This window comes from Macrobrachium rosenbergii, chromosome 13 (genome assembly GCF_040412425.1).
Source record: "Macrobrachium rosenbergii isolate ZJJX-2024 chromosome 13, ASM4041242v1, whole genome shotgun sequence".
Taxonomy (NCBI): Eukaryota; Metazoa; Arthropoda; class Malacostraca; order Decapoda; family Palaemonidae; genus Macrobrachium; species Macrobrachium rosenbergii.
In genome coordinates this window covers 48387195-48399428 of record NC_089753.1, presented here as the reverse complement: position 1 = coordinate 48399428, position 12234 = coordinate 48387195, and the positions used below count along the sequence as shown (strand labels likewise).

Genomic DNA, 12234 nt, shown 5'->3' with positions numbered 1-12234 from the left:
ATGATATTTCGACGTCGAATAAGTGGGGGGAGGAGGAGGAGGAGGGAGTTACTCTTGTTTGCATTTCTTTGTGCTTCGAATGAATGTTCATGTCTCGTGAAACTATGATATTCATCCAATAATTCAGTTTAATATTTGATAATTTGTTTCTCTTTGAATGTGTGACTTAATTTATTTTTAATTTATGTTATGTACTTTCGGATACGTTGATTCTGTTTTATATCGTTTATTTTATATATTTTCAAAATTATCTATATTTTTCCTTAGCGATATTTAATGCATTTATTCTGTTTATTTATTTAAGGGTGATAGAGAGAATATTCGTAAATATTGAAAGAGCGCAAAAGATATCCCGTCGTGGTATTCATAGAAAGTAAGGCGCTAATTAATAGATAGTTTGTAATTCACCCTTCGTAAGAAAGGAGACTTAACGTCCCTGGGGTCAGGACTTAAGTGTCGACAAGTGGAGATATTTGCTAGCTATATTTGCATAGAACATTTGTTTTGGAGTTCAACATTTTTCATGTGTCTTAATTTTGAGTAATCATTTTATGCGTGATTTTGTAAGCGTTTTATATATCAAGCAAGTTCTGTCGTCACTGTAACAAAAGACAAATACTCTAATATAATCAGGGCTGCTCTTTAAAATAAAAAAGAAAATATAAAAAGAAAATAAGTGCCTTTGAAAGTCCAAGATTTGAAAACTGAGAAAAAGAATATTGATTGTAAATTGATATGTATATACGTAAGCGTTTTATGTATTAATTTATTCCTTGTCATTGTAACAAACGATAAAAAAAGGTCCCACACTATTAAGGCATCTCTTTAAAATAAAAGAAAGAAAATAAAAGAAAATAAGAGTTGAAAACTGAGGAAGAGAAAATATTGAATCTGAATCCCGTAACAAATGTCAGTTGTCTCATAATTCGACTCCCGGATGCCATTATCTGAGTTTGCTCTCTGAAATTGGATCCACACACACAACCTCCCCCCCCACCCCCCCCCCGCCCTCCGAGTGAATTTCCGAGATTATTTTCCCTCTGTAATACAGGTTTCCCTTCTTGGTTATCATTATGTGCTGATATTCCTTCCTCGTTTTCCTGTCAGCATTCTGTTTCCTCATTCTCCACAGTTTCGTTAAGATTAAATGTTCTAACTTACTTATTTTACCCTTTTTTAAATATAATTTTACTTTTTTTTATTTTCTCTAATATGATACAGAAGTACTTTTATTGCCTAACATCCCTGAGGATGTGTAATTAGAACCTCAGTAGTTCAACGAAGATGCAGTGCATTACCACCCTAAAACAAATAACCTTGTATTTTAATAATTTATTAACATTTTTATCTATTTATCTATTAACATATTAATTTATCTTTTCTTCTTTTCTAATAACTGATCTGTTCTTTCTGTATATCCAATTATCTTTTGTTACTTCTTACAAGTGAACACCATGTTATTCTTTGAGAACCTTGAATTTCAAGTCAGTGGCCCCTGTGGTAGGCTTGTTCCATATGAATAGGGCTCATTGTCTGAATTATAATAATAATAATAATGATAATAATAGTAATAATTTGAAGAAATCGCTTTAATTAAGATGGTTTCCATAGTATCAAATCCTCAGCTTCCAGCTGATTCCCCTTAGAATGTTATCACCTGTTTGAAGTCACCTGATGAATATGTCTGAGTGTTTTCACTAAATTCAGTTCCACCTGTCTTGAGATATCACGGTAAAATCGTACATAAACACAGTTAAAAGGATAACCTGCCTTCCTTACATAAACAAAAGTAAACGGATAACCTCCTTTCTATTTCGTTAATGATTTAATTATGTTTTGGGGTCAGAAATATTGGGGAGATAAAGGAAATATGAACGTATTGGTGGTTTGGTCATATAATGAGATCAAGAGATAATAATTGAATATTGTTTACATACATATTGACTGACTTACAACTAATGTCGTAGTGTACTTGCAAGGGAAATATGAAGCTAAATATTATAGACACGCTGAAATAACTTAGTGGAAAAAAGACCTATTTGTAAAAGATTTCTGTGCTTCACTGACACCAAACTTAGTGAAAAAAAGAACTATTTGTATAAGATTTCTGTGCTCCACTGACACCATTTTGCCATATAAAGTTTCCTCCCATGATTACCATCAGTGTATGAATATGGGTCATCTTTTTTCGAAACCAGTGTGGAAATATTCACACAAACACACACACACACACACACACACTGGCAGGCAGACAGGCAGTTGCAAAACAAAACAATAATCTCGCACATAAATCCGATTGGGCGAGATGAGGGACGAACGTGTAAGTGATATATAGGACGTAATATATTCCAGTGATATGGATCTCTCTCTCTCTCTCTCTCTCTCTCTCTCTCTCTCTCTCTCTCTCTCTCTCTCTCTCTCTCTCTCTCTCTCTGCGCACGAGAAAAAAGTGAGGAAGAAAAGACTATGTATAAATGAAATATTGAAAGTAATATAGTCGAGTAATACGTACATTCTCTCTCTCTCTCTCTCTCTCTCTCTCTCTCTCTCTCTCTCTCTCTCTCTCTCTCTCTCTCTGCGCACTGGAGAAGAACGAGGAGGAAAAAACGTTTAAATGAAATATACAAAGTAATGCATATCGAGAGATACGGATACCCACGACGAATCTCTCTCTCTCTCTCTCTCTCTCTCTCTCTCTCTCTCTCTCTCTCTCTCTCTCTCTCTCTCTCTCTCAGCGCACTGGAGAAAAACCAGGAACCTAATATTGCAGCCATGCATGTCAATGAAGAGATACGACGGGAAGATTCGAAACAGTGCAGTGGTAGTAGTTATAGGTCAGAGGTCACGGTCGTATTTTTGGAAGAGGCATTGAGAATCTCTCTCTCTCTCTCTCTCTCTGTGTGTGTGTGTGTGTGTGTGTGTGTGTGTGTGTGTGTGTGTGAGTGCATGTATCAGATTGTCTTTCGTGACTCCATTAGGGAAGGTAACATTAATCAGAACAGGAGTTTATGTGATTTACATAAAAATTACATCAGTCATTTGATTGGTATTGCTTCTGAAGAATATGAACTTGCTGTAACTCTTCTAAGTCGAAATATGTTGCCAGAATCCATCTAACAACGTTAGAGTAATATTTTACCGTGAGAGTTTCCAGAATCCATTCAACAACATTTAACGTTATATATATATATATATATATATATATATATATATATATATATATATATATATATATATATATATATATATATATATATATATATATATATATGTATATGTATATATATATATATATATATGTATGTATGTATGTATATGTATATATATATATATATATATATATATATATATATATATATATATATATATATATATATATATATAATGTCATTACATACATGCCTTCAGAAACGTAATCATTGTAATAATAGCCATGATGATTATTGTTAACTATAGCAGATACAAAAATAGCTGTCAGTTAGAGAGAGAATTGCCGCTTCTTTAATCAGATTATATAAAAAAAATAATGAAGTTGAATCTTAACAACAATGTAAGGATATGCAAAATCCTTATGCTCACAAGACAGAGAATTATTTAACATTTGTTACTCCCGATTATCAGATGCTTCAAAATCCATGCAATGTTAAGTTAACGTGAATCATGCTTTTTTAAGACTGTCACAAGAGCCGAAAGTAATGCAGCTTATGAATATTAAAAGAAGGGTTGAGCCAATTAACAACGTCAAAATTCTTCAGTTTAATTTCCCCGCAAAATGTCTTACCCAAGATGACTTTGAATACGAAACAAGAAAAGAATTCCTGAAGCTAAATTATCTCATCTCTCTCTCTCTCTCTCTCTCTCTCTCTCTCTCTCTCTCTCTCTCTCTCTCTCTCTCTCTCTCTCTCTCCCTCCTCTCTCATTTTTTCATTAACGCTTATCACTGTTTTCTCGCCCACCCCTCTGTTTCCTCTCACTAAATCTTTTGTGTTATTCCTCTGCATCTCCCTTCCTTTCATCTCTTAATTCTCTCGGCTTGTATATTTTTACTCCTACCACATGCATGCGTCTCTCTCTCTCTCTCTCTCTCTCTCTCTCTCTCCAAAAAATCTTTACTCTTCCCTGGCTTGTATATTTCTACTAACGCTTGCATGCGTCTCTCTCTCTCTCTCTCTCTCTCTCTCTCTCTCTCTCTCTCTCTCTCTCTCTATAAGATTTTTCCGTGACTGTTCGGGGTTGCTTACATAAGAATACAAAGTTGATCTGTTAGCAACAAAATATTTATATATAATGTAAATAATTAAACACAGTTTTAACATTCTACCCTTCAGTGTGATCAGATTTTAGCAACAGTCGACAAGGATTGAAGTAAATTATGTTCAGATTCAGATTGAGAAATTACATTAAGTGGCATAATATGTGAACATGGGTTATATATATATATATATATATATATATATATATATATATATATATATATATATATATATTTATATATTATTATATGTATGTGTGTATATATATATATATACTTATACACATATAGATATATATATATATATGTATATATTATTTATAATATATATATATATATATATATATATATATATATATATATATATATATATATATATATATATATATATATATATATATATATATAATGTTCAATACCCTGGCCTTTGTCTGTCTGTTCATATCTCTGTCTGTCACACTTATTTTCTCAGTGACGTGTTGAGCAACGTATAGCTTGTATTCATCTTGATATTGAATCGTGTATGAATGGTCCATAGATGCAGCTTATTTTTGTGGGGGAAAGCTGTCCTTGTGTACGTGGTAGTTAGTTGAAAATGGTGGATACCAGCGAGGTTAGAGTAGGGCGTGGGCTAACAGCCTCGCCCCAAGAATAATGTTTGAAAGTCGGAAGTCGAACACCAAATGGAGTCAAACCCCAAATGGAAGAGGGCATATATATATATATATATATATATATATATATATATATATATATATATATATATATATATATATATATATATATATGTATATTATATATGTATGTGTATGTATGTATGCATATATTGTTTTATAAACTATATATAAGTTAAGTATACCTTAGTTTAACTAGACCACTGAGCTGATTAACAGCTCTCCTAGGGCTGGCCCGAAGGATTAGACTTATTTTACGTGGTTAAGAACCAATTGGTTACCTAGCAACGGGACTTTCAGCTTATTGTGGAATCCGAACCACATTATAGCGAGAAATGAATTTCTTTCACCAGAAATAAATTCCTCTTATTCTTCATTGGCCGGTCGGAGATTCGAATTCGCGGCCAGCAGAGTGCTAGCTGAGAACGGAACCCACTCACCCAACTATATATATAAAATTATATTTATATATATGTATATATATATATATATATATATATATATATATATATATATATATATATATATATGTATATATATATGTTATTTATATACTACATATATATATGTATATATATATATATATATATATATATATATATATATATATATATACACATATATATATATATATATATATATATATATATATATATATATATATATATATATATATATATATATATACATATATATATATATGTATATATATGTATACTTATAAACATATATAAAATGTTTGTTTATATACACAATTTCTGCTGATTACTTTGAAACATAATCAACAGACATTTTGAAGTTACCTGCCGGTATTAATCACAGACCATTCAAAAACGCTTGCACAAGTCAAGTTTGAAAATGTTAAATACATATTACCCTTGTGTTCAGAATTAATCCATTATTTAACGTGACGGGGACAGTCGGCACTGTTTGTTCAGTAAAGGTCACAAAGGTCACGTCCTTTGGCCTTGATTTGAAGAAGACTTACATGAATTTTGTTTTTGATCATAATTCTGAACTGATCATCATACAACGGTGAAAGGGTAGCAGCTGTAGAATGACCTGTTCCTAATTATTATTATTATTATTATTGAGAAATTACATTAAGTGGCATAATATTTGAACATGGGCGTTATGTACAGTATAACAGTATATGTATATATATATATATATATATATATATATATATATATATATATATGTATAATATATATGTATATATATGCACATATATGTACATGTATTTGTGTGTATAAATGTATATTTATATATATTATATATATATGTGTGTATATATACATATACTGATGAGGAACACTGTTCAAGTGTTCGAAAGTCTAAGATTTATTTTACATAGTAATATATTTACTATATAATTGTGGATTTTTATTCCACAGATTGTTTTTCACGAAATTGTGAATCTGTTAGCAGCCATTCTTCTTCTCTTCTTCTTCTTATTATTATTATTATTATTATTATTATTATTATTATTATTATTATTATTATTATTATTATTATTATTATTCAGAAGGTGAACCTGTTCATGTAGAACAAGCCCACAGGGGCCATTGGCTTGAAATTCCAACTTCCTAAGAATGTGGTGCCCATTAGAAAGTAAGAGAAGGTAAAGGGAAATACAGAGAGAAGAGGTCTCGCGTTTTGAAAAGAAAAAATAAATTAATAAATTAAAAAATAGATAAACATGTATTAAAATGCATTGAGAATCGCGTTAGGGTAGTAATGCGTTGTATCTTTGCCTGAACTTTTGAAGTTCCAATTGCACGACATTTTCAGTTCTAATTGTGTCTTGATGGTTAGGGCCTTGTTGACCAAATGTCCTAAAAGAAAACACTCTTTTTTTTTTTTGGAGGTGGGGGGAGGATTCTTTTCCAATGGCTTACTCAAGGACAGCGATCGAGGACTTTTTAATTTTAGGAATACAATATCTCTTAATTATGTAAAATTACTTAGTTTTTCCACATATGATTAGCTACACGAACTAAATCTTAATTAGTTGAAACTACTTATTTTTTTTACCCCACAAAAAATTAGCTACGCGAACTAAAATGTGAATTAGTTGAAATTACTCAATTTTCCCTAAAAAAAAAAAAAACAAGCTGCATGAGCTAACTCTTGATTACTGGAAATTATTTATCCCGACAAAAAAATGAAAAACAAAACATAAATCTCGATTAGTTGAAATTATTTATCACCCGCCCAAAAAAATTAGGTACACAAAACTTAATCTTGATAAGCTGAAATGATTTATCCCGCTCAAAAAAGAAAAACTTACCTACCCAAACTAAAATCGTAATTAGTTGAAATTATTTATCCCCCCAAAAAAGAAAAAATTAGCTACACAAAATTAAAATCTTAAATAGTTGAAATTATTCATCCCCCCCAAAAAAAACATTAAAATTAGCTACACGAACTAAAATGTTGATTAGTTGAAATTATTTATCCCCCAAAAAAGAAAAATGGGCTACGCAAGACTAAAATCTTAATTAGTTGAAATTATTTATCCCAAAAATGAAAATTAGCAACACGAACTAAAATCTTGATTAGTTGAAATTATTTATCCCCAAAAAAAGGAAAGTTAGCTACGTTCTAAAATCGTAATTCGTTGAAATTACTCCCCCTCCAAAAAAAAAAAAAAAAAAATAATGAAAATTAGCTACACGAGCTAAAATCTTGTCCTACTTACCTTCTGGCTGGAGTGAGTGTCTGTGCTACTTCCGCAGCCCATATCTCTTTATGACATCCTGGAAAGAGAGACGAGAAAAAAAGATGAAAGGATTGCTAGGAGACATCCCCCGTAAGGGACTAGTGCCGTCAGTGCACCTCATGCGGTGCACTGTAGGCATTGCTTAAGGTTCTTTGCAGCGTCCCTCCAGCCACTAGCTGCAACCCCTTTCATTCCTTTTACCGTACCCACGTTCATATTCTCTTTCATCCTATACTTTCCTTAACCCTTCCCTAACAATTGTTTCATAGTGCAAAAAGTAAAAGTAAGTATACCTTAATTTAACCAGACCACTGAGCTGATTAACAGCTCTCCTAGGGAGGGCTGGCCCGAAGGATTAGATTTATTTTACGCGGCTAAGAATCAATTACCTAGCAACGGGACCTACAGCTTATTGTGGAATCCGAACCACATTATAGCGAGAAATTAATTTCTATCACCAGAAATAAATTCCTCTAATTCTTCATTGGCCGGTCGGAGATTCGAACGCGGGCCCAGCATAGTGCTGGCCGAGAACGGTACCCACCTTCCCAATGAGGAATAGTGCAAGTGTGAGGTTTTCCTCCTGCTACACCTTTCAAATTTTAGGATTATCAATTTCCCTTTCAGCGCTAAATAACCTCATAGGTCCCAGCGCTTGGCCTCTGGCCTGAATTCTATATTCCATTCCATTCCGTCACAGTATTTAGAAAACTTGAGTTACATACGACTGAATCATCATTTTGAATTGAAAATTAATGCAATCATAGATCACTAAAGGTGAAAGTGAAGAAGAGACAGTGGCACATTGTAAAATTAAACCCCTATGTACCCAAAGCATTGACTCTCTCTCTCTCCCTAAGATAACATCATGTGTTTATCTATCTGACGAAATAGAATTAAAGCTCTCTCTCTCTCTCTCTCTCTCTCTCTCTCTCTCTCTCTCTCTCTCTCTCTCTCTCTCTCTAACGTTTTGTGTCTAAGAAAAGATTTTGTGTCGTGTTGAATTCACAGTCATGTGTTTATCTATCTGACGAAATAGATTTAAGGGTCTCTCTCTCTCTCTCTCTCTCTCTCTCTCTCTCTCTCTCTCCCACAATGGCAAGAGACTTTACTTTATCTGTGGAGAACTGACAAAAAGCAGACTTCCCTGGGTTTTTATTCCCCCTTCGCAAATCCACTCCATTGTTGGGTCAAGTTTCCCGTGACAATAGCATCGAATCTAGTGTTTTCGGACTCATGCTCTCTCTATTCAAACAGATGTTCTCGCCTTTTGCGTTTCATATTCGTAGTTTTGTCGTAGGCAATGACTTTTTCAGCTTTTTCGATTTTAAACCCGCAAGGGGATAGTGCCGTCGCATTACTTAGGGGTCTTTAACAGCGTCCCTTCGGCCCCTAGCTGCAACCCCTTTGATTCCTTTTACTGTACCTCCGTTTATATTCTCGTTCTACCGTCTTGCTTTTCACTCTCTCTGACAGTTGTTTCATAGTGCAACTGCGAGGTGTGCCTCCTGTTACTCCTTTCAAACCTTTTTACTCTCAGTTTCCCATTCAGCGCTGAATGATATCATATGCCCCAGCGCTTGGCCTTTGACCTAAATTTTATTTTTCATTCATTCATTCATTCATTTATTCAGTAGGGTCCCTGAGCACTGGCACTGCATAGGGCAATAACATTCAGGTAATACCTCGTATATTCATCCAAGGAACAGTCTTCAACTGACTGACTTGACATAAGAACTGCTTCAGTTCAACTTGGCACTAAAACTGGATCTCAGCACATGAACTCTTTCAGTTCAGTTTGGTACTAAAATTGGTCCTGCAACATGCGACGACCAAGTTCATTGCACAAGGTATTCGGTAGGCTGTTATGTTGTCAAATGAGTCATGGGGTATTTTTCTACAACGTAAATCATCATTATTACATTTCCAGTTCTTCTAGCACTTCTGTCACTCATATATCGTCATTTTGATATGGGATGTTAATAGCATAATGAAAGTATTGAAAGTACAGTTGAAAATATATAATTGGTCATTTCGAATTTTGTATGTGAAAGCTTAAACATACACACAAGAAATGTGTACTGTAACTCACAGATCTACTGTGTTTCATGTGCATAACGTTACCATATTTTATTATTAATATTTAAAACAAATTGATGTGTTATGCATATCGCATTAATTTTTGAAATTTAATTTATGTATTATATAATATATTTTACTCACATCAGGATCGAACCCCGGTCTCTGAAATGAAAGGCCAGGGCACTACCAATTGACCTACATCCCCCTCTCTCTCTCTCTCTCTCTCTCTCTCTCTCTCTCTCTCTCTCTCTCTCTCTCTCTCTCTCTCTCTCTCTCTATATATATATATATATATATATATATATAATATATACTGTATATATATATATATATATGTATATATATTGTATGTATGTGTGTATACACACACACATATATATATATATATATATATATATATATATATATATATATATATTATATATATATATATATACATATATACACACACAGCAGCTATATTCACGAAGTGCTCAAGTACCTGGTTATTACACTAATCAAACATGGAATTCATAACTTGCCTCACTTCAGCTAGGTACCTGAACTCTCATAACAAAAAAAAAAAAATACGACTGAGTACTCTAAATGCAACAGTGATCTCTTAAAGGAATTATCAGGAATGTGAAGTATCAATATTTAAACAAGAAACATACTAAAATAAGGGGTATCACTCTTAAGCATTGAACAACTGTAACTTTTCCTCGATTCGAGTCACTTCAACAAAAAAAAAACTGAAGGAACAAAACTATCTATCATCCTGCATTATTCACAAAGTTAATTCCTTCCACTGGTGGTCAATAAATGAAACACTATTGTAAAACTCTAAATACAAATGTTTATTTTTAATTCAAAATTAATAAATCATAATTCACTATTTTACTTTACAATTAAATCACTATTACTTGGAAGGAGGCAAAACTTAATTCATCAAGAAATACTAAGATCTGAAAGAAAACCAAGTAAATAACTTAAAAACAATAAGAATTTACAGACACCCAAAATTGAAAATTGTAAAATGTAATAAATTCACCCAAGCAAAAAATTGTTAAGATTTGAAAAGAACTAAACAAACAATTCAGATGATTTTAAGAACATACAGTTATACAAAACATGAAAATGATACCAAACTCACTAAAGTAAGAATTATACAACACATGAAAATGATATAAAAATTCACTAAAATATTTAACCACAAACTCCATGGGATAAACTTTAAAAAATCACAATACCAGTAAACTGCAGTTTGTTACATACTCTTTCATAATTCCTGTCAAGGCACCGTTACTGTGTAACTATTCATTACTACGGTTATCAGAGCTCAAAAGCTAAGATTAATATCAATGACCACAATTAAATATTTTACGTTAATTTCACTTTTTGAAGAGAGAGAGAGAGAGAGATGGAGAAGCGGCACAACAGGTCTCCAGAATCAGAATGACAAATTTACTTTTTCTGGTCAAGAGCGAACCCGCCATATTTACTAAATGACGTAATCTGAGCTGCCAAAAACGTTTCTTTACAAGAAATCAAAGGCGAACGATACGTGATCAGAGTTTAAATGACGTAACTTCCACGTACTTTTGTGCAATACTCCCCTTTTCCCAACAAGAAAATGTTGTGCAATGCTGCCTTGACTAATACAGAACGGTGCATGTTCAGAAGCACGGAAGACTATGGGATCATTCAACTCGTGAATTTAACAAGAAATTGCTTGCTTGACCAAGCGCCCTTCTCTTATCTTGTCTGTTGACGTGACTTATCGCTCGAATCAAAACAAAAGAGACCTCGTGATATCCCCGTCACATGAGACAGTCACATGGTAGCAAAGTCATATGACTGCTTGTATGATGCAAATCAAAAGTATATACATCACTTCTTGTAAATATAGAAAAAAATCATATGATAATTACAAATATAAACATAACATTCTAGAGAGAAACACTTTCAGTATACATTACACACACACACACACACACACACACACACATATATATATATATATATATATATATATATATATATATATATATATATATATATATATCTTCTTCTTCTTCTTTTAATGTGCTTTTTCCCATTTTTGTATATATATATATATATATATATATATATATATATATATATATATATATATATATATATATATATATATATATATATATATATATATATGACTTTTTTATCACATCACCGTGATTCATATACAATCAGTAAGCTACAAACGTCCTTTAATATCCAATTCGCTCTACCTCGGAAATAATATATTTTCATATATGTTACCGAAGGGGAATTTTTTAGTTGATAATAAGTTCGTCGTCCCGTGGGCTCGAACCAGCGAAGGACAAGAACTCAGGACTACTATATTATTACTATTTTCCTTTTCTTAGCCTGAATAACACACCACCGAGAATTCCATTCACTTGGAGTAATAGGAAGATTCTCGTATAGGATTAAAATCTGGATTATTTTTCTTGTGTCCTGCCCTCAAGATACTCCTATTT

The 12234-nt window shown here is 32.6% G+C and overlaps 1 protein-coding gene across 2 annotated transcripts in view; it reads right to left on the bottom strand.

The window, feature by feature from the left end:
• synr (sayonara) overlaps positions 1-11144 on the bottom strand; it is a 149165-nt gene extending 138021 nt beyond the window's left edge. For both annotated transcript variants that reach the window (XM_067115440.1, XM_067115439.1), the window contains exons 1-2: positions 10988-11144; positions 7631-7688 (exon numbers count right to left, since the gene is read on the bottom strand). In XM_067115440.1, the coding sequence (XP_066971541.1) occupies positions 7631-7672 (42 nt within the window). In that variant the 5' untranslated portion in view covers positions 7673-7688; positions 10988-11144. The remainder of the gene's footprint in view (positions 1-7630; positions 7689-10987) is intronic.
• Between the last annotated feature and the right edge of the window lie 1090 nt (positions 11145-12234).